Source organism: Myxocyprinus asiaticus, chromosome 5, assembly GCF_019703515.2.
Source record: "Myxocyprinus asiaticus isolate MX2 ecotype Aquarium Trade chromosome 5, UBuf_Myxa_2, whole genome shotgun sequence".
NCBI lineage: Eukaryota > Metazoa > Chordata > Actinopteri > Cypriniformes > Catostomidae > Myxocyprinus > Myxocyprinus asiaticus.
The window spans coordinates 13,759,499-13,783,973 of record NC_059348.1 but is presented as its reverse complement, the minus strand read 5'-3'; the positions used below and the strand labels follow the sequence as shown (position 1 = coordinate 13,783,973).

General features: G+C 37.7%; 1 protein-coding gene across 2 annotated transcripts in view; it reads right to left on the bottom strand.

Annotated features, from left to right (window-relative positions):
- The window catches only part of LOC127440936 (rho-associated protein kinase 1-like), a 90,735-nt gene that overhangs the window by 45,797 nt on the left and 20,463 nt on the right, over positions 1-24,475 (bottom strand). For both annotated transcript variants that reach the window (XM_051698019.1, XM_051698020.1), the window contains exon 2: positions 1,639-1,720. In XM_051698019.1, coding sequence (XP_051553979.1) covers positions 1,639-1,720 — 82 coding nt within the window. The remainder of the gene's footprint in view (positions 1-1,638; positions 1,721-24,475) is intronic.

The window sequence follows — 24,475 nt, the reverse complement described above, 5'->3', positions numbered from 1 at the left end:
ATAAGCTGAAGTTTACCCTTACCGTACAGAACTAATGATCTAAATTGTTTCTACACTGAAAATACTGTAACTACACTGAACTAAAAATCCATACAGGATTTTAAAACGCCGTGAAATAGCGAAGGTAGCCATTAATAAAAGCATGATCTTGCTTCTTTTTATTTAGCATTATATATGATTGGGCCTGTGGAATATTGTTCATGTTTTTCCACCGTAATAATTATTAGAAACTGGTTTCCAAACTTCTCTTCTCATTTACAGATTTGTCGTCCTTAAGCATCCTTAAAGTGATAGTTCAGCCATAAATTAATGTTCTGTCATAATTTCCCCACCCTCTTGTTGTCCCAAACCCATGTGACTTTCTGTATTTTGTGGAACCCAAAAGATGTTAGACATAATGTTAGTGACTGACAGTCTTAGTCACCATTCCTTTTTAAAATATGGAGGAAAAAACATGCAGTGAAAGTAAAAGGTGACTATAAAGCTAACATTCTGTCTTACATCTCCTTAATTGTGCTAATAATAATTATACATTTTTATTTTTTTATTCTGTAATACATGTTAAATGTGTATTATGTAATGCAAAATTGGAGATGAAATGTCCATTATGTTACATATGAAAGTAACAAGTCACTACTTGAGTATTCTTCTAATTGGATACTTTTTTACTCCTCCTCAAGTAATTATTAACATCAATACTTTTACTTATACTCGAGTAATAATTTTTTCAAGTAATTGTACTTTTACTTGAGTACAGTTTTTGGCTACTCTACCACCTCTGGTCTGGACTATACGTCCATTAACACCACATTTTCATCCTGTGAACATGTAGTCTGGGTCAGCGTTACTTGCGGCTGAAGTGTGAATGAAACGAGCACAATAAATTAGGTTACACATTTGCTACAGGTTGCTTTCGTGTAATTGAGTGTCTTCAAATAGGGAAGTAGTGAGTAGAAACTGATACAATTAAGTACCCTGAGGGAGTGGGTTTTAGTGTCCTATCGAGTTGTTGAGGCTCCCAGACAGAAACCACCAACAAATGTTTGGCAACTTTGATCTTGAGGTACAACAGACACAATAAACTTAAAACACACCCAAGCAAGGCTCCCTGTTATTCAATTATGGGCCCACTGAAGGTCAAAATCTATAAACAATGTGAGAAATAATGAGCTTAAATAAATGTTTTCCATTTTCTGAAGAAAACATGAGTGATGCATCACCAATATGATGCTAGGGTGTTAAAGGTGGTTTGTCAATCCTTCAGTCTTAAATCCGACCACTTACAAAAGTAACTGCATATCTCTCTTCAACTGCCACATGATTTAGGTACCTTTCATGACAAACTCAGCTCAATACTTAGGAATACGATATGAAATACCTCCTGTCACTGTAGCAGTGTGAAAGGAAGGGGGCTGGGGTAAGAATCATGTGGACTATGACATGCGGGTCACCACCACGCAGTCCTGAAAGGCCTTTTGTTGAGGGAATAACGGGACAGACAAAATGGTGTCTGACTGAGGGTACTGACCCAAAAACAACACCCACCCCCTACAGCAAATCAGCTTGAAAGTGTTTTGACATGTCATTCTGAACTGATGAACCTGAAAGACACATTCAGACGTGAGACAAAATACTTACATCTATTTAAGAAGTTATCAATGCTTTTGTTTTTCCTCAAGGCTGGAAAATCAAGGTCGTAGACCAGAGCATCCAAACTGTCCTGGAAAAGAGGAAAACGTAAATAAATATTAGTTAAATGCAATGTGAATTTCTTATAGAATATTTGGACTATTATCTAAACCATTGTAGACCCATCATATTGTTTATCTTGACCCAACATAAAAATTGCTCATCTGTTATAGTGTCCTGAGGTTTTACTGGCAACATTAAGTTTAGCATTATAAGCCAGTTTATGAGTTGGCTAATCCACTTAAAAGCACAAGCTTTTAGCGTAACTGGTAAGTTTTGTAGGAACCTGAGGAAGACTGAAGACAAAACAGGAGTTAAGCTGATATTATCGAAAACAAACTGCTGCTCTGCAGTCTGCATTGATGTAAATTCATTGAAACTGAGATTTCTGGATGCCCAACATTTTTGAATAGTGTATTAAAGGTGTATCGTTTTAGGGCTGTCGATTTAAAACATTAATTTAGTGTGATTAACTATAAAAAAAAAAAAATGTGTTAAAAAAATTTACACAATTAATCATGCCACCGATCAGTATGTCAATTCCGTAAAAAGGAATGTTCCTTCTGTGGCAGTAGGGGGCAGTCAATGCTCCAGCTGTGCAGGAAACGTGCCTCGTCAAACCAATGAGAGCAACAGGCAGCTTAGCCTTTTACAGATGCGCTTTTGCGCTCAAAGATAGCTGGACCGAGCTGGGATCTCCAAAAACATTTTTCAGCGTTACGTTTAACTTGACATATCGTCCTAAAAACACAGTGCTTATGACTAGAGACGTTGAAAACAAGTGAAACGCCATGAAACCAAAGTGAGACTCTCCAAAAGTGTCCATCTGATGCATGAGTACATAGAGCAACTATTACAAATATCTCAATTAAAAACTGAAGTAGGCCAATATATGGTTATGTTCATTAATCTTAAAATAAAACAAACAGCCCAATATTTTGACTTTTAACCTACTTTTTGTATTGTTTGCTGCCACAATCTATGTATTAAGTAATTATTTTGAATTATCTAAATTAAAATATGTATTAATTATTATATTTATAATAATTTTAATTATTATATGCTACATTACCTTTATTTGGGGGCCTTTCTTAGTAAATATTGATTTTTGCTTTATTGATTTTGCTTTAAAAATTAAATTTATTGAAACAAGAAAAACAAACAAAAAACTAAATTCAAATTGCACTTTAAACCAAACGCAAAAGCAATTAAAATAACGAAGTGATCAAAAAAAATCTTATTTAACCACCTCCCCAAATCCAAAATGTACCCTCACCAATGACTCCATTTCTTTTGGCTGTTCTTACAAATATAATAAAACGTGTTTCTACAAGCGCGTGTATTTTTATGTAGCTCAGCGGTTAAGGCTCTGGGTTACTGATCAGAAGGTCGGGGGTTCAAGCCCCAGCACCGCCAAGATGCCGCTGTTGGGCCCTTGAGCAAGGCCCTTGACCCTATCTGCTCCAGGGGCGCCATATCATGGCTGACCCTGCACTCTGACCCCAGCCTAGCTGGGATATGTGAAAAAAAAGAATTTCACTGTATATGTGCAAATGTATAATGTGTGATAAATAAAGAAAATTATTAAATTATTATTAATTGCCAGATTAATTCTGGAACTTGAGCACAATGACTCGCTGAAATCTCAGGCTCACCTCGATAAACTATTTTTAGGTCTTTTTGACTAAGAGCATTTCTTGTCATATGTCACTCCGAGACCTCATACAGGTCGCCCACCTGTTCAGGGTACATGAGCAAAGTCACCTGCACATGAAATAGCCTACAATAGCCAGCTTGATGAACTGGATTCAGCCAAGGCGTATCTGGTGGGTTGCGAGTGCTAGTTTCACACCCTGGCCACTATTTAATATATTTGGCGACTTCCCAGATCCATGATTTGCCATTTCCCGATTTTGTCAATCATCGTCTGTCAATTGAGTGTCACAATCGGCATCGTCGATATCCGATAACATCGTCCTATCGCCCAGCCCTAATCTATTATCCTATCTTAAAGGAATATTCCGGGTTCTATATCAGTTAAGCAAAATGCAGTAGAGTAATGCTTGCCAAATTCATTCTGAAACTTGAGCACACTGACTTGCTGAGATCTCAGGCTCTCCTCGATAAACTATTTTTAGATCATCGTTTCAAAGAGCCCATTACTAAAACTTCTGTTTATTGCTGTGTTCCTTCTGCCTGTCAGGCATATTTAGAATAACGACTTAAAAATCTTGAGTCACATCTCTCTAAAGCATGGATTAAATGTTTTTTGAATTTCAGCTAGAGATGGAAAAACTGTCCTCTCTATAGTAGATGGAACATGATAATGCCTGATTCTTCACAGAACGTTCAGCTACTTTGTTCTCGTATTCTATTACTGTCACCAGCCGGCCAGTACAGAAAAACAAACCATCAAAATCAGTTGGACTGAGAACTTTCGGAAGGTCCAGAGACAGATTAAAATTAATTGTCTAAATTTCTCTTCAGATAGTGGTTCTCTATTCAAAATTCCTCTCAGTCCTTGGCTTACCCTCACTTTGCAGGGGAATCTGGCCCTTATGTAACTGGGATGTGAAAAAAAGATGATACATTTGATATGATCTATCCAAAGTTTCTTTGTGCTCTGACTTTGCAAAACTCTTTTACGTTTAGGTCCGAAACATGCTCTAAGAAAGCATGCAAATGCAAATGCTTCTAGTGATTTTACGAATTCCAAAATGTGCCAGAACTCAATTCATGACGCAACAGAAGTATGTGTTGCAAAATATGGAATCAACAAACGTGGAAAATAAGGGTTTCCTTGTCCTTTCGAGTTTGATGTACCATGTAAACATTCTCTAAATTTCACAATGCAAAACTTCCTACCCAGTCCACTCCATTACTCATTTCACATATGAGGTTAGACAATCATACAGGAGGTCATTTACATACAGTATATGTCTAAGGTACAGTAGCCAAAAAGTCTTTTTTCTGAAGCACAGTAGAGGATTGAAAAAAAGATTAAATAATAATAATAATAATAATAAAAATGTGATTCATCGAAATGAAAATTCTAAACACGCTGGGCCGAAAAAAGAAAATAATCAGATTTTAAAGTAAAGGTTTCTAATAAAATTTTCATCCAAAGTTTTCGCCATTTTCCTCTTTCGGTCGAAAAACTAAAATTGCATTTTAAGGTGCATCCCAATAAAAATATGATTTATATAACTTGTTCCTCCAAGTTAAATATATATATATATTCAATTGGGGTTAAATATGACAGTTTAAAGGCCACAGACAATCAAGGCAGGTTACCAGTGGCATAAATGACATCAGCAGGATTACTCCTAATCTACTGTAATCCTGGAAGTCTCAGTCACTCGTAAAGAGTAGTTCAAGCGTGCCGTGTGGTCACTCGAACCCTTGGCCTCATGTGAAGAAGAGCCTAATGTAGTGTGTCTAATTCACGTGACCTCCTATACACCCTTCACTGTTTGTAGACAGAGCACAGTTTCAACACATATCGGAGTAAGTTTCCAATTGATTTTCTGGACTGCTAACATCCAAGAATGTTGTTTTTTCCAAGGGACAAAAAACAGTTTGCTCTGTGACGTTGCATGTAGAGTTAATTGCAGAAGTTAAATACTTAGCATTGGGGTTTTAAAAATGCCTAGCCCCTATACATGAGCAATAATAATAGTGAGCAAACAATAATAATTGCCTTAGCAAACTCCACTTAATAAGAATATGACAAGTTGAAATTTGTTTTTAGTGACAGAAGAACCCCTAAAACCACAAGTGATTAAATCAATTTCACTGAGTATCATTTAAAAATATCAAACCAGTAAACAGCCCATTCATGATCTTTGATAGAGTATTCAGTGTCTGTGTTCAGAGTTCTCAGTTCTGAATTGCTATCATTCATAACCACATGCACTGTAGGAGATATCATTGAGCAGGAAGACATCAGTGAATCTGCAGTCTTATTGAGTACACAACGTTCAAAAGCGAAGACCCACTCAGAGGAGTGTCTCCCACCTCTGTGTGTACGATAGAGAGAGCAAGAGAGACTAGCCAAAGGAAGTCCTACAAAAGACTGGAACATATGATCAAGAGGTTTCTCACAATATATCTAATTAACAGACCGCAAATACAAGATTCAGGTAAAAATTCAAACAGGGCTGCAACTAACCTTTTATATTTTGCTAATACAGTAATCCAGTTATTATGATTACCGATTGAGTAGGTTTAATATTTTTTTTAATGCTTCATTGGAAAATATTATAATCCAGGGCTGTGTTTTCCAAAAGCATTGCAAGCTTAAGTTGATTGTAGAGACCATTGGCGCCAATGGTTTCTATGATCTACTTAGGCTTACGATGCTTTTGGGAAACGCAGCCCAGGTCTATTAAATTTAAAAGAAAGTTAGGTTTTTCAGCCCATCATAAATTATGAACAGCAGGGTTGATTATCGCCAAGTACCTATACCCAAGTACGCCAAGTAGTGTATATATAGTGCAAGAGTCTGGTTCTGGAAATAAAAATCCCATTTATTTTCTCCATAGGCAAATAGATTTTTATGATAACTTGTAAACCTTTAAATACAGACCCACCGTGAGCTCTGATGTTGTTAATCGATACTATATGCTTTTGTTGAAGCCATCAGTCAATATTATTTCAGCTTAATTTTTTAACAAATTGTGTTGAATAAAGGAATCCCTGGTGAAAAACTACACTACCCACAATCCTGAAGAGAGACACACCAATCAGAGAACTGCACGACAAAGCACGTCAAACAAGCCCGGTAGCGACCGACCACTCGCATGATGCACTGTGAATGACGCAATCAAGTCTGTCTCCTACGCTCTCAAACTACTTATATATTTGTATACATCTGAATATTTTGCAATAATCTTGAAATGTATTGTTTCTATACTTATTATCAACAACTTTAAATCATTAGTTTTATATTTTCCCATTGTTTTAAATTTGATTACGTCATTCGCGATGCTTCATGGGATTGCTGTTCATTCCTTCATGAAATATGTTTAGTACACAGTCTTGAACCTTTGCCTTTCTGTTCAATTTTCAAATACTTTTTTGCTCACAATCAAATTTTGTAATGTTGCGATTCACTTCAGAGTTGGTTGATTTAGTTCATGGCTTAGAATGCTTTTATGAAGGATTTCATGAAATCCCTATGGAAAAAAAGAATGGGAAAATGCTTCAGAAACCAACCCGGCTGAAAAAGTGGACGGGCACTGTTACAGTACTTGTCATGATACAATATATTGCGATGCATTGCTATAATACTTGGATCGTAATTGAAGCTTCAGTTTGTACTTTAGACAAATTGCTTCTTTAATTGAACTACAGTAAGTGATATGATTTTTTTAAAGTCTTTTGGCAAAAGAGTCCCTGATCTTTTTAAGAGTTAGTTTGGAAACAAATAGATTGAAGTTAGACACAACACTTCGAAATGTAAAAGCAAACCACTTCATACTGAAACACTCTGAATTGTCCTATGCTAGTCTTTCATTTCACTGTCCCTGCAGCCTGGGACACGAGCCAATATCATCAGTTACTTTGCCAGACTCATCATCCTTAAAAGCATTACCATATTTTCCAGAGAGTAAGTCACACTTTTTTTTTTTTTATCATCTAAAAGGTACTGCGATTTAAAGAGTCCAATGCAATTTTTTTTACATACTTTTTACGTAATTGATGTTGGTCGGTCAAAAACACAACACATCAAAACGCATAAGCTTCCACACAAAAATATTTTGGCATTCTTTTACACTATGTGCTGAAAAAAGAAAATCCCCATCAAATTAAAAAATAACTACTCTGTAGACCAACTGAAAATGGGTCATTTTAAAGCTTAGAAGGTGGACCTTACCATGCAAATAGGCAATATAATAAACTCGTAACAGGTGCTTTTTAATTTGCTGACAAATTAGAAGTATTCCGTTTTCATAACTTATTAAATTTCATTATTTTACTGCACACCATACTGTCAAACATACGGTTAAAAACATCAAACAGATCGGAAGGTTCTCAAGTACAATACAACAAATATATTGTTATATATGTTAACGAGATGTTATGCTACATTTTTGGAGAGGTGCACGTAAGACTACGGCCATAACCGCCGTAGCTACATGTAGCATACACCATAGGTTCAATGCAAAAGTATAAATGGGTTTTAATAGTGTTTTAAATTAGCCAGGGTACTTTGCCCTTACAAAGTATTTTATGCAACCAGTTTAAATACTTTGTCCATCATAGCATTATTGTGCTGACAAACTCTAGACTGACAATTATTGCATTGCAAATAGGGTTGCAAATATCAGAAATATCCATGATTGTCAGTCGTTCGAGTGAATGAATGAATAGAATGAAACAAGAAATCTGTTTCACTTACAAAAACTATCCATTTTCAAAATGTACTAGTCAGCGTGTTATCTGAATAGTGAGTCCTAAGAAAGCCCTGTATAATTAGGCCGGTATAGTATCCTGTTCACCAGACTCCGATCAGACCCATAAAAGGGTAATAATATAATCACAAGAGTAACTCAACAAATAATTATGTGAAACAGACAATACTGCTAAAAATGATGAAAATTCAAGCTAAACTAACTAGTTGGCGTTACAAACTTTTAAGTTGTTAAAAAACTAGTTAACCATCCTGAGTCTTGACACATCCCTGGCACATATTTGGTGCTTGTAATCCTAAAATGTTGTTTTCTGCACTTGTGATGTCATGAATGAGATATAATGAAGGAATTTACATATTAGTAACACTTCATAATAAGGTTAATATAATTTGTGAACATGAACCAACAATGAACAAAACTTGCATAGCATTTATTAATCTTGGTAAATGTTTACTACAGATACTAACACATTGTTTTTTTTTTTTTCATTTAAAGTAGTACAGGTTATCAGTAGTTAATGCATAATGAACTAGCATGGACTAACGAACTATAGTATAATTGTAAATTAACATTAAGCATTATTGATAAATTGTTCATTATTCATTGTTAGTTCATGATACCTCATGGACTAACTTATGTTAACAAATACAACCTTATTGTAAAGTGTTTCCATGTGCCAATTTCTAGAAACTGCAACAGCAAAACAGATCTCCATTGGAATATCAAGTCATCAACAGTAGTACTAGCTTATCTTAAGGTATCTAGTGAATTCCAGGTGATTTCTTTTTAGGTACTGTTGCATGGACAATGTGCTGGAGTGATATGGCAGCCCAAATGTTGCTTTTAATGCAAAATGTAGGATGTTTTGTAATTGAATTAGAGGAGTGACTCCAGTAATCCTTTCAGGCCTTGTATCAAATGTAATTCATGATGGCGTCCCTGCTGGCCAATCCAGTGAGTGCATGTTGGTAATAACACAGCTTCTTGTTTAGCCATGCACGTTTGCATAACATCCTGCCACAGAGTACTCTGGACGGCCACAGTTGCATTCCGCAGCACGACGGTACACGTCAGAGAACTATTTTAAGAATGCGGCCAAACAAGCTCCCAAAAAAGTGGGGGGGGAAACCAGCAAAGTCCAAAGTCAGAAAGTTCAGTAGATCTTATTTTTAATTATCATCCTTGGGTTAAGACACTAAGAGTGTGAGAAAGTGATGCGACAGAAAACGGGAGTGTTTGGATCATGAAGAGTATTAAGGTTTTTTAAGAACATATCAGAAGAAAAGCACGGAGACTGGGAACAGTTTCTTAAAAAAACAGGCTGCAAGCCATGGCCGTAATAAAGAGTGAAAACAAACAGACCCAGTTCCCATAATTTCTTAAACGTCTATAGTAACCTCAGAAATTACAGCATAGAGGTTAATTGTCTACAAATATTTCCACAAATCTGGCTACAAAATATAGTGTTCTGCAAAATTTGGTCTCAGTCACAAATTATTTGAAACCTGTTTTACTTCAGTAATCAGATGAAATTCTGCATGAATCACGATGTTCAATGAGAAGAAAAAATAAATGTAGGGTGGGACTTGATTTTAATTATAAGCAATTGATTGGATTGTGAGGTGATCCAGGTAGGGACCAGGTGATCGGAGTAGAGGGGTTGAAAACTAAAGGCCAAAGTATACATCGGTTGACCGCTTTGCTGATCGCTCGCGCACAATATGAGTGACGCAAATTTCTTCATCAGCAAAGTCCGTGCTGACTGTCCGGACGCAGCCCAGATTTTCTCAACATGCGGGCAGTCCTCGTCTATACATGCGCCTGCCGTTGACTGTACTTTAAGAGTATCACGAAACCGTTGTAGTGCGCATACGTCAAACTCACTCACATTTGCTCGTGGTCAGAAGAGACTCTGAAAGGTAATACGGTCGACCAGCCCTTATCCGATCCAGGATGCACAAAAATGGAAGTATACCCGGGCCTAATGGTGCGTTCAGACCAGAGGCGTCGAGAGCGTCAAATCGACCGGAGGTCATTCATTTTCTATGGCAGCCAGCGTCTCTCGGAGGCGAGAAGCGGCGCCTCTGTGGCCGGTGCGTCTTGGGCGTCAGAGGAAAGTTCAAGTGCGGGCAACATTATGGTAATGAGCTTTGACGCGGTTCGGCGGCAACCTATTGGAATATAGAAGTGCTCCGCTCTAGCGAAGTCTAGAGAACACAACAGTGTAAACTTTGGTTCCCACCAAACAACAGCTCCGAAGACAAAATGGAGGAAACTAATTATTGCCGTGGCGGGTTTTCCCGTAATATACGATCTGTCCCTGTTTGCTTACAGGGATATAAATTTTAAAAAAACGATGCATGGACAAAGGTGTCTGAAACTGTTTGTGTGCCAGGTGAGTTGATGAAGTGGCTATTAAGGTTTATATAATATTATATTTAATATACTGCATGCTAATTTTGGCACCATAGCATGCAAAACCGTGCTGCCTGATCAATCGGTAACACATTTATACCATCAGCGTTTGTCTTTTTATATTTCATTACTTTCTGCCATCGATCGATTTCTTTCACATTTAAAAGATTTCATGAGGATATACTCTTCTTGTGATAGGTCGGCAAAAAGATACCGGTCGACATGTCTGGATGTTTTGCGGCCCCTTTAAATATAGTTCACAAAACCAAGCATTCCGAACGAAAGTTGCCGCCTATTTCAACTACGTCAGAGCATCCACGAATCTTCGATAGTGTTGCTGGCAGGGCAGCCAGAGCGAATTTTGACACTCTCACCTCCTCTGGTCTGAACGCATGGTAAAGAGGTCCTGGTGACATCAGCAGAACAGGGAAGGTGAAGCATTCCATTATGTACCGTGTCACAACAGGGGTTCCCAATTTTTTTTGTCAGGCGAATCCCTATCAGCTAAAATATTTACTTGGAGTACCTGCTGAGATTTTAATGCTAACTTTAATAAATATCTTTATTAAAGTTTTCTAAGTAATTATTAGCAAATTATTAAATACTTTTATTTATCATCAAATAACTGATTGAATAATTTTTAAATAAGTGTTTTGTTTTGATAGTTTGATAGTTTTAATTTGATAAATTAACATCATACAAAGTCCAGTAAACAAAAAGAAAGCTAAAATCAATATTTGTTGTGACAACCATTACCTTCACATTTACATATACACACACATATGTAACATTATACCTTTTTATCGGTTTAATTCAGCAGTGGTTAGCAATCCAACGAGAAACCCTGTATTGGATAATAGAGACCCTTTTCCCCCCATAGAGGTCTTTCTTGATATTTGTATGTAGCATGTGATTAGCATTGGGGTTTAAGCCTCATCTGTATACAGCATAAGAGCAGACATCACTGTCTCCCGAGCCGAACCTGGAGCCTGAAAGCCTTCATTTAGATCTCAAACTTCCCTCGGCTACTGCATAATCAGTGGGAGAGGCTCTGCAAAAACATACCATCTGCAGCTTGACTAAACAATATTCAGCCACTGCAGTGTGAACTCCTACAAACTAAAACAATAATTACATACGAATGACTCGTTTATTGTAAATGGCTGAAATCCCCAATCACAAAATGATGTTACCACAGCTAACACAAACATTTTCTTAATTAGCACATCTGTGATGGTGGGGAAAGAAAATTCCATATAAATGACAGCAAATGTGTAAAAATGAATTATATACACAACGTGAATTCCCTACATGTTCCTGGATTAACATTCTTTGTAGGTCCTGGGATTGCGTTACTATCTACCACTCAGAGTGCTAACCCTAGCCCAAACCCTGAATGATAAATCCAACCTAGTCTCTTAGAATGAAAGTTACTATAATAAAATTTTAACAAACTGACTTTTACACTTCGAATTCTACGTTTCGTCGCACTTTCGTGGTGAAATTAACACAAGAGGAGCTACAACAACTGTACATTTTATTCTGTCACACAAGTCATGATGTATATATAAATTTACACTTGTATTACAGACTCACTCACATTTACACACACATTCCAGTGTGATTAGCTTCTGTAGCTCACATGATAGTGTTGGACTTTGACCTCGGAAGTCCGAGGTTCGAGCCCAGCCAAACATGCAAGCTGGCACGTGAGGGGAAAGTGTCAGTGTAGAAGCGACATGAGATGTTGCTTCAGCAAATGTGCTTTTCATTTTGCGTTTTGTTTTAGAACATTATTGGTTAGGTTTAGGTGTCAGTTTAGGGTAAGGATGTCTGTTCTGTTTACCTCTCATTTGATTTTAAGCACAGTATGCGTGATGCAAATTTCATCATCGGTACAGTCAACGTGAGCCAGATTTTCGCGGTCCTCGTCTGTGCGCATCGTCGGCGCATACTCCGGCCATTAACTGTACTTAGAGTATCACAAAGCAGCTGTAGTGTGCTTGCGTCGAATGTGTTCATATTCGCTCACAGTCAGAAGAGTATACTCAGAAAGGCAACGTGGTCGACCGGGCATGATCCGATCCAGAAAAACGAAGTATACCCAGGCCTTAACAGTAACCATAGCTTAACCCCTAAAATCACATAGCAATGACTCATTAAAAGTAATTAGGGATGTTAATGATTGATCGAAAATCGATTCATTGTCGTTAATAATTTGATAAATTACGCTTATCGATTGTCGATTAATTAATTTCAGGATAAATGTGTTCTGAACTCAAGCCAGCAGACATTGATATGGTTGTCTTTACAGTCACCCGCTGCAAGAGGGTGCTTTCGGGCTGCATGTCATTATCCGTTCACAGAAGACGCACAGATGTGAGATGAAGCGGGCTCAATGTAAACAGTGTTGCAGCGTTTCTCTTTAAATGAACATTTATGTTTTCTGCACACATCGTGATAGTGTGTTAAAGTACATGACAACAAGCACTGTTGATCTCCTTGTTTCATCCCAACCTACAATTACGTCAGTGAACGCTGGGAAAGCACAAAAGGTACATTCAGCTGACATCTCACCATCGTCACCTTAGAAAGGGTATGTTAAGTACTGTTCACGCAGTGTGTTATGATTTGACTTCATTTGAAATAAAAAAATACGTCCAAAGGTCCGAAATATCCCACGATCCACAACGTGAAGTTTTAATGAACTCAAATATGCAGAAGTGATATATCTTGTATACAAGTTATTTTAAACAATAGCCAAATTCATTAACAGTAATTAAACTATTCACAAACTCGTACTAAACACAGCCTAAATCACCATTTACACCTGGTCATAATATACATCTCTTTTGACAACTTCTTTATATTAGGAGAAAACTGTGCCAATGACTGGTTGATAATAATATCCTAGGCCGTTCTAACCCTTTTAAATCTCTAACCATAACCCTGCCCATAAAATCAGAGGGTAATTGGGATTTTGTTCCAGGAACAGAAACGTGTGCTGATACAGGAAATTGTCTTAAATCAAGTCAAGCTGAATTTAAGAGTCCATCCTCTATGCACATTCACTGCACTCTTTATATATTAATTTTTTTGATAAATGGTTGCAATGCAAAAAAAAACATTGTTTTGTGGTCACGCAAGTTATAACATAATGAAAGAAGACAAATGTTTTACTAGTTTACACCCTGACCTCTGGTGGAGAACATCACAAGCTTTGCTATGCAAGACAAATGGAAGTGAAATAGGGACTGTAGGTGCCCAGCAGTTTGGCAAAATGGAAGTTGAAGCTCTTCCCAAAGCAATGCAATAAAGAAAATAAATAAAACAATTCCAACACTTCTTGCAGAAAATAATCCAAAATTATGTAAACACTTCTTGCAGAAGATAAATATTAAATAAATAAAACACTTATTGACACTCATGAACGATTTAATGCAGAGCACATCTTTTGGCTCTCATAATATTCTTTTGCGTGCTTCATTTTGAAGAGGCAAAACAAACTGCTTGTATTACAAGTGAGTATAGTCATGCGACAGTTTGCAGATTACATTTTTATGTTGGATTTTGTGAATCTACACCACAGATGTCGCACCCGTTTTATTAACAAGCTCCTCTTCGTTTTCGTGACTTGTTAGGGAGGTGTCCTGTTCTGTGGAGATATTTTTTCAGGGTTTTTCATGGGTCAAAAATAATTAAGTAGCACAAATGATTAAGTAATGCTCTGTGCTCTCCTGTAAATATCGGGAAGCCTGCTGGACTCACTTGTGTGCTCCAGAGATAGCGCACGTGACACACATGAAACACACATGCTTGTGTCAGATAAGAAGCATATTAAATGCTTATGAAGCGCCAAACGCAAGATGAATGTCACTGAATTAGCACACAGTGCGCACATGGATATTTACATATCGCGATATACACAATATAGCAAAATCTCTATCGATTGACACTTTATACCATCACCACGACATACAGTTGAAGTCAGAAGTTTACATACACTTAGGCTGAAGTCATTAAAACACATTTTTTAACCACTCCACAGATTTCATATTAGCAAACTATAGTTTTGGCAAGTTGTTTAGGACATCTAATTTGTGCATGACACAAGTAATTTTTCCAACAATTGTTTACAGACAGATTGTTTCACTTTTAATTGACTACATCACAATTCCAGTGGGTCAGAAGTTAAGTTAACTGTGCCTCCCACGCAGACCACGCAGCCATCATACCACTCATGATGGAAATGCATTCTGTCTCCTAGAGATGAACGTAGTTTGGTGAGAAAAGTGCAAATCAATCCCAGAACAACAGCAAAGGACCTTGTGAAGATGCTGGAGGAAACAGGTAGACAAGTATCTATATCCACAGTAAAACGAGCCCTATATCGACATAACCTGAAAGGCTGCTCAGCAAGGAAGAAACCAAACCACTGCTCCAAAACCACCATAAAAAAGCCAGACTACAGTTCACAAGTGCACATGGGGACAAAGATCTTACTTTTTGGAGAAATGTCCCCTGGTCTGATGAAACAAAAATCGAAGTGTTTGGCCATAATGACCATCATTATGTTTGGAGGAAAAAGGGTGAGGCTTGCAATCCAAAGATCACCATCCCAACCATGAAGCATGGGGGTGGCAGCATCATGTTGTGGGGGTGCTTTGCTGCAGAAGGGACTGGTGCACTAAACAAAATAGATGGCATCATGAGGAAGGAAAATTATGTGGATATATTGAAGCAAAATCTCAAGACATCAGCCAGGAAGTTGATGCTCGGTCGCAAATGAGTCTTCCAAATGGACAATGACCCCAAGCATACCTCCGAAGTTGTGGCAAAATGGCTTAAGGACAACAAAGTCAAGGTATTGGAGTGGCCATCACAAAGCCATGACCTCAATCTCATACAAAATTTGTGGGCAAAACTGAAAAAGTGTGTGTGAGCAAGGAGGCCTACAAACCTGACTCAGTTACACCAGTTCTGTCTGGAGGAATGGGCCAAAATTCCAGCAACTTATTGTGAGAAGCTTGTGGAAGGCTACCCAAAACGTTTGACCCAAGTTAAACAATTTAAAGGCAATGCTATCAAATACTAACACAGTGTATGTAAACTTCTGACCCACTGGGAATGTGATGAAAGAAATAAAAGCTGAAATAAATCATTCTCTCTACTATTATTCTGACATTTCACATCACAAGTAGTGATCCTAACTGACCTAAGACAGGGAATGTTTTCTACGATTAAATGTCAGGAATTGTGAAAAAATGAGTTTAAATGTATTTGGCTGAGGTGTATGTAAACTTCTGACTTCAACTGTATATAATCATATCGCCCACCCCTAGTTGAATGAATTATTGTTACATTTATATAGCGCTTTTCTGACACTACACTCAAAGCGCTTTACACAGTGAACAGGGGACTCTCCTCGACCACCACAGTGGCTCTTTTATTATATGTAGTAAATTGGGCTTCTCGTAGTTTATAGCATTTACGAAACTTTATTTGCATCATGACGTTTCCATCCAGCATTTTTTTATGCTAAATCCAAAAATTCACATAGAAATATGTGGATGGAAACCCAGCTAACGAGGCCATTTTGCAGTGTTCTTCTGAAAATCCTGTTCCTATAACACCCCTCAAACAGTTTGCTTTCCCTTTAAGAGGAAAAAGGTCTAAACTGACCACAGCAACAAGAGGAATGGAAATGAATACCTTTTTAAGAAGGCCTACATGGGAGTACTAGTAAAGACAGTATTATTATGTACACAATGGGCCTCACATGGGCTAAAAGATTAGGCTAAAGTGATTACATCATGAGGAAGATCAGTACAGCAAGTAACATTGCAGGTCTGAATGGACATCAGGCCACACGGTCAGTCACAGTTTACCTAGTTTTGGTTCATTTTGGTTAAGGCTTGGCTTCAAGTTTAGGATTACTGGACACTACAGTACAAATTTCCTGAACTGCACACTTTCAAAGTAAATTACAACCGTAGAAAACCCCTATAGTATATAAAGGTTACATCAAATGCTACACTTGAAAAATCACTCAAAAATTGCTCAAAAATACCAAGTTGCTTGATATATCTTGCGATTAAACAATTTTGGAAGAAGATCAGAAAAATAATCAGAGGTTATCTACATGATTGAGCAAGAATTAAAGTTAGGAATGCAAGTACATTCTCATGTACTGAATGGTGTAAATCAGGAACATTTTTAGAATGCTACAGATTAAATTACTACAATCTGGTGATAAGAGCTATTATAAAGCACTCTAATTTACAATGCAAAATAATGATAATATTGAGAAAGGAAAAAAAAAAGAGCCTTGGAAGTCTTGCACCATTTACTTTTGAGCAATCAGCAGGATATGAGTTAAGGGGAAAGGACAATTCCCCTCACCTGGCCAAAAAAAATCATATGACTATTACATATTAATAGAAATGTAAACTACAGATTATCTGTTTTGTAGGTTTGCCTTTATGTTTTGGATGTTGGACTTTCCAATGCAAATATGTTGCACATTTTCAGTCTAATCTGTTAATGAATCAACCGTTGGTCCTTATATAGAGTAACATTGTGTAATGAATAAATGCATCTACTTATTAGTTTGGACTAATTTGAATGTACTTTGAATAGTGAGTCTAATGGCATGTATATAAAGCCCAGCATACCTGATTTGTGAATGAACTAATCTTTTGAGTGACTACCTCATGACATTATCATGACAAATTATGTCAATACAATATGCATCATGTTAAACCACAATATACTGTTCAAATTAATAAAGTACAAATTTATTAAAACTCCTTAATTTTCCAAAAATTCCGTAATTGACACAAATTAAGGAAAGAAATTAGCCAGTCCAACACAGAATTTGAATATTTATTGATAACATGTGTGAACATTTAACTTCTGTAATATGAATGAGGCAGCTCTCTAAGACTGATATGACTGGAGTAGAGGTAAACCTATATATCGGTTTTACCGATTAAAGTACACAAAAGCACTTAAAGTAAGGAAAGGTACCATGGCATAACCATGACTTTTTGGACAAGATAACTATGATGTGCCTTGGAGTACCTTGAAAATACCATGGTACATAAATATGTTCTATGGTACCACCACAGTAGGCTCCTTATCAGGCCTAAAACTTTTTTATTGCATTAAAATTAGTCCTGTCTCTAAAAATCAAAGCAAAAATATTTTTCTACATACCAGCGACAGTAAAAAAAAAAAAAAAATAAATTAAAAAAATAAAATAAATAAATAAATAAAAAATATCTTGTGTCAATATTTCTGGCCTCACTCAATTTGTATATATAGTATTTAACAGCCCATTTTTTTTAATGTAGCTACACTGGCAGCCAAAAGTTTGGAATAATGGACAGATTTTGCTCTTATGGAAAGAAATTGGTACTTTTATTCACCAAAGTGGCATTCAACTGATCACAATGTATAGTCAGGACATTAATAACGTGAAAAATTACTATTACAATTTGAACAAAATGTTCAGAACATCTTAAACTACTTCAAAGAGTTCTCATCAAAAAATCCTCCATGTGCAGCAATGACAGCTTTGCAGATCCTTGTTATTCTAGCTGTCAGTTTGTCCAGATACTCAGGTGACATTTCACCCCACACTTCCTGTAGCACTTGCCATAGATGTGGCTGTCTTGTCGGGCACTTCTCACGCACCTTACAGTCTAGCTGATCCCACAAAAACTCAATGTGGTTAAGATCCATAACACTCTTTTCCAATTATCTGTTGTCCAATGTCTGTGTTTCTTTGCCCATTCTAACATTTTCTTTTTGTTTTTCTGTTTCAAAAGTTGCTTTTCTTTGCAATTCTTCCCATAAGGCCTGCACCCCTGAGTCTTCTCTTTACTGTTGTACATGAAACTGGTGTTGAGCGGGTAGAATTCAATGAAGCTGTCAGCTGAGGACATGTGAGGTGTCTATTTCACAAACTAGAGACTCTGATGTACTTATCCTCTTGTTTAGTTGTACATCTGGCCTTCCACAGCTCTTTCTGTCCTTGTTAGAGCCAGTTGTCCTTTGTCTTTGAAGACTGTAGTGTACACCTTTGTAAGAACTCTTCAGTTTTTGGGCAATTTCAAGCATTGTATAACCTTAATTCCTCAAAACAATTTCAAGCATTGTATAGCCTTAATTCCTCAAAACAATGGTTGACTGATGAGTTTCTAGAGAAAGCTGTTTCTTTTTTGTCCTTTTTGTCCTAATATTGACCTTAAGACATGCCAGTCTATTGCATACTGTGGCAACTCAAAAACAAACACAAAGACAATGTTAAACTTCATTTAACGAACCAAATAGCTTTCAACTGTGTTTGATATAATGGCAAGTGATTTTCTGGTATCAAATTATCAATTTAGCATGATTACTCAAGGATAAGGTGTTGGAGTGATGGCTGCTGGAAATGGGACCTGTCTAGATTTGATCAAAAATTCTTTTTTTAAATAGTGATGGTGCTGTTTTTTACATCAGTAATGTCCTGACTATACTTTGTGATGAGTTGAATGCCACTTTGGTGAATTAAATTTTTCCTTCCGAAACAGCAAAATCTGTACATTATTCCAAACTTTTGGCTGACAGTGTACATACTCTACAACTATACCTGTCGGCTGAGCAAATTAGTAGTTGGAAGCTTAGCTAGCTAAATTTTTCAGTAGCTTACCCAACACTGCAGTGTGCATGTTAAACTTAATTGATTAGATGAGGAAAACTGAGGTTTAGGCTAACCAAAAAGCAGCAATCAGACAGTAAGACAAAGGTAAGCAAACTTATATTTGCATTGCTCACTTGCTTATGGATGGTGCCATTCAAAAATGCACAGAAAAACTAATTTCAGCTTCTGACATGGTAATTACATTTTTTTAAACCATGGGGAGAAAATCTGTGGAAGCACTTTCCAGCCATCGGAACATTAAAGTTTCCGCGGAGTCAACCACATCATGTCTTTCCAGCTGAGTGCAAGTGGCCTGAGGGTTGTGCCTCTCATTTCCTATCGCCACCTCACACTCAAGAGCACCCAAATTTAGGCTCTGCCGTTGCAGCTCAACGCAAACGCTCCCTGTACCTCCTCCCATGCACAATAGAGCACTCTTTCCCTGTGAATATGTCTTTGCAGAGCGATTCAGACATTCTTTACTATGGAACGTCACCTCTCAAATGGGCATGTCTGTGAGAAACACAAGTAGGATCTCCATCAAAGGATGCTTTGTACTGAATTCATCAGTCACAAAAAAATGTGAAGCCTATGTTAAAGATTCAGCATTAGCTTTAGGTAAGGTACTGACATAAGATTTTGCATATGTCTGATCAGTCTAAAGCCCCGTTCACACCGGCACACACATGCAGCGACAAAGAGACACAATCTCATTTATTTCAATGAGAGCATTGTGATTTACGACTCGAGCGACAGCGATCGCTGGCGACTAGATGTGAGCATGGCGAGAGACAACAAATGTCATCCACCTCCTGTGACATACTGGTGTCGCATGCAGACAAGACGGAGCAGAAGTTATAATGTTTTTAATGATTTCACTATTCTAAATGATGTGTGTAACCACATGCATGGATATCCTAAAAAAATCTGTAAATCTGGGGGAGGGGCTCTGAACACCAAAATAAACCAGCACGCGTGAAAGCGCTTGCTGTCGAGGAAACATTGCAAAGACAGCACAAAATAAATTGGAGCCTCATTTAGTTGACCTAAAACAAAACTTCTGAATATATTTCATTCCATAAGTTAATGTTCATTTATACTAATACAATTGTTCATTGTTAGTTAATGTTAGTTAATAGTGAATTAACTAATGTTAACGTATATAACTTTTAATTAAAAAAATGTATATGTTGAAATTAACATTAGACAATGCCAAATGGCAATGCTGTATTGTTAATTGTTAGTTCACGTTTACTAATGTAATCAAATAATATTGAAAAATGGAACCTTATTGTAAAGTGTTACCATTTTTATAGCATTTATTAATCTAGGTTCATGGTAATTTATAAATCTTCATTTGTTCATTCAAGTTAATTTTAGTTCATAATGCATAAATGTTTACATGTACCATTTATTAAAAATGTTTAATGTTAAAAACGTATTTGGATATGTTGGAATTAACATTAACTATGATAAATATGCTGTAAGTGCTGTTCACTGTTAGTTTACAAATGCAACCTAACTATAAAGTGTTACAGATAGTTTGTGGTGTTATAACATATGAAAACTAAAACTATACTACGACTAAATAAAAAAAAAAAAAACAGAGAGACATTTAAAAAAATGAAATAAAAACTATTTACGCACCATTAAAATGAACTAAAACTAAACTAAAATTGAAAAACAAAACAAAATCAAAATAAAAACTAGCGAAATTTTAAAAACTATAATAACCCTGCTCCGCACAAACTTTATTTTAGATGTAGATGCTCAATAGTTCGATTCGCTCAAAACATGCACTGAGATAGGAACCGGAGGAGCATTTCACCAGATTTTGAAGATGCGAATTAAACTACTGTGAACTAGCCTACATACATACAGAAAAATAAGTGTCAGAATCAGAATGAGCTTTATTGCCAAGTGTTCTCACGTACATAAGGAATTTTTCTGGGTGATAGGAGAAACAAGTGCACACAGTACATTACAGTGAGACACAGAATATAAAACAAGGTAAGAGTATAAATAGACATACAAATTAATAGACACATAACAGAATGGTGTATGTACATGTGCAAGTGGTAATGTATGTGCAAGGTAGGGGTATGTACAGTTATTTAATTAAATATGAATGAATTTACATATGTACATGAGTAATTACATTATTGCACTATGGGGGAGTCCGGAGGCAGTTTAATTGTTCATGTGGTAAATGGCCTGAGGGTAAAAACTGTTCTTGTGGCTGGATGTCCTGGCGCTCAGTGCTCTGTAGCACCGGTCAGAGGGCAACAATTCAAAGAGGGAGTGGGCAGGGTGTGTGGAGTCCGGAGTGATAACACTAAAACATCCGATATTTTACAACAAACTCACCTATATCTCACGGGGAGCTACTTTTCTCAATTCCCGTATAGGTCAGATGAAACCAGTTACAGAAATGAACTTTTCCATTAAGGGGCAACATTTGATTTTCAGGGGCATTTTTTTAACTTAACAGGGGCTATATTTTTTTCTATTCTAACCTTATAAAATGACCCTCTCATACTTTATCATTTAAACAATTAATTCAATTTGGAAAAATGCCATGTTTCAGAGAAGTAGGCTATAGCACACGTAATGATAGTTTTACTCACTAGGACAGTATGTTCTGAATGAAAGGAGAGAATGGTTTGTCTACGACAGACACTTTTGGACATTGGTTCAGCGATCTCACACCGAAAACCGGACTTCACATTCCTCAATGCCGACCCGCTGTTTACAAACACGCAAGCGGAGCCCTTTGTCTGGGCAGCACGGCCGTGGAAACGCAGGAGGAAAAGGGGAAACAGAGCCGGCGTTCTCATCAGAGTAAGACGCCGCGCAAATCGACCCCCGCTACCCACTATTCTACTGGCAAATGTTCAGTCTCTGGATAACAAGCTCTGCGAGCTGAAAGCGCGGATCTCTTTCCAACGAGAGACGAGGGACTGCTGCATTATCTGCCTTACGGAAACTTGGATGTCTGCGGAGATTCCAGACTCAGCCATTGAACCCGCGGGGTTCTCCATGCTCCGAGTGGACAGAGCGAAAGACCTCTCAGGTAAAACTAGAGGAGGTGGTGTATGTTTTATGATCAACAAATCCTGGTCAGAGGAACGTACATTCCATCAAGTCTTTCTGTTCTCCTGATCTGGAATTTCTTATGCTTCTGTGTCGACCATTCTGGCTACCGAGGGAATTCACAGCGGTCATTATCACTGCTGTGTACATCCCCCCACAAGCCGACACAGACCGGGCACTCAAGGATCTGTATGGGAGTATAAGTGAGCAGGAAACCGTGCACCCTGAGGCCGCGTTCATTGTGACCGGGGACTTTAATAAAGCCAGTTTAAAATCAGTCGCACCAAAATATCACCAGCACATTAGTTTCAACACACGAGGGGACCGGGTTTTGGACCATTGCTACTCTCCGTTCTGGGATGGCTACAAATCCCTCCCCCGCCCACCATTTGGCAAATCGGACCACTCTTCCATTCTGCTTCTGCCCGCTTACAGGCAGAAATTGAAACAGGAAGCACCCACCCTCAGAACGATCCAGTGCTGGTCGGACCAATCAGACTCTACGCTACAAGACTGTTTTGATCGCACGGACTGGGAGATGTTCCGGTCCGCCTCTGATGACGACATTCAAAAGAACACTTATGTGAGAATGTTGTTTGTAGACTACAGCTCAGCATTCAACACCATAGTGCCCTCCAAGCTAGATGAGAAACTCCGGGCTCTGGGCTTAAACAGCTCGCTGTGCAGCTGGATCCTGGACTTCCTGTCAAGCAGACGCCAGGTGGTTAGAATAGGCAGCAACATCTCCTCATCACTAACCCTCAACACTGGAGCCCCGCAGGGCTGTGTTCTCAGCCCACTACTGTATTCCCTGTACACACATGACTGTGTGGCAACACATAGCTCCAATGCCATCATGAAGTTTGCTGATGACACGACGGTGGTAGGTCTGATCACTGACAATGATGAAACAGCCTACAGAGAGGAGGTGCACACTCTGACACGCTGGTGTCAGGAGCACAACCTCTCCCTCAACGTCAGTAAGACAAAGGAGCTTGTGGTGGACTTCAGAAGAAAAGACAGAGAACACAGTCCAATCACCATCAATGGAGCACCAGTGGAGAGAGTCAGCAGCTTCAAGTTCCTCGGTGTCCACATCACTGAGGAACTCACATGGTCCGTCCACACTGAAGTCGTTGTGAAGAAGGCTCATCAGCGCCTCTTCTTCCTGAGATGGCTGAGGAAGTTTGGAATGAACCGCCACATCCTCACACGGTTCTACACCTGCACTGTGGAGAGCATCCTGACTGGCTGTATCTCCGCCTGGTAACGGCAATAGCACCGCCCACAACCGCAAAGCACTGCAAAGGGTGGTGCGAACTGCCAAACACATCATCGGAGGTGAGCTTCCCTCCCTCCAGGAAATATATACAAGGCGGTGTGTGAAAAAAGCTCGGAGGATCATCAGAGACTCCAGCCACCCGAGCCATGGGCTGTTCTCACTGCTACCATCAGGTAGGCGGTATCGCAGCATCAGGACCCGCACCAGCCGACTCCATGATAGCTTCTTCCCCCAAGCAATCAGACTTCTGAACTCTTGATCTCCCATGATCAAAATACATCAGCCCTGCACTTTATTACTCTTTTATCTCACACCGGACTGTCATAAATTATATTACTGTTATTATATTATGTCTCTCTTAACAACTGACTATCAACCGACAGCCTGAATGTCAATACAGTACAATACTGTACATTCTATATATATATATATATATATATATATATATATATATATATATATATATATATATATATATACTTTTTTATATATATTAATTTTTAATTTTTATTGAATAATGTGTATCTATATAGTATCTATATAGTAAAAAAACAAAAAAAACAAAAAAAAAACACAAAAACAGCATATTGTATACTGTACAGTGTATGTTATTATTTGTATATTGTTGAGTGTAATTATGTGTATAACAGATGTTTAAATTGTGTTGTGTTAATTTGATGTTTTAAGTTGTGTAATTATGTATAACAGATGTTTAAATTGTGTTGTGTTAATTTTATGTTATTGTAAATATGTCTCATCACTGTCACGACTGCTATGTTGATCGGAACTGCACCCAAGAATTTCACACACCATTGCACTTGTGTATATGGCTGTGTGACAATAAAGTGATTTGATTTTTTTTTTATTTGATAATTTAGCGTGTGAGCATGA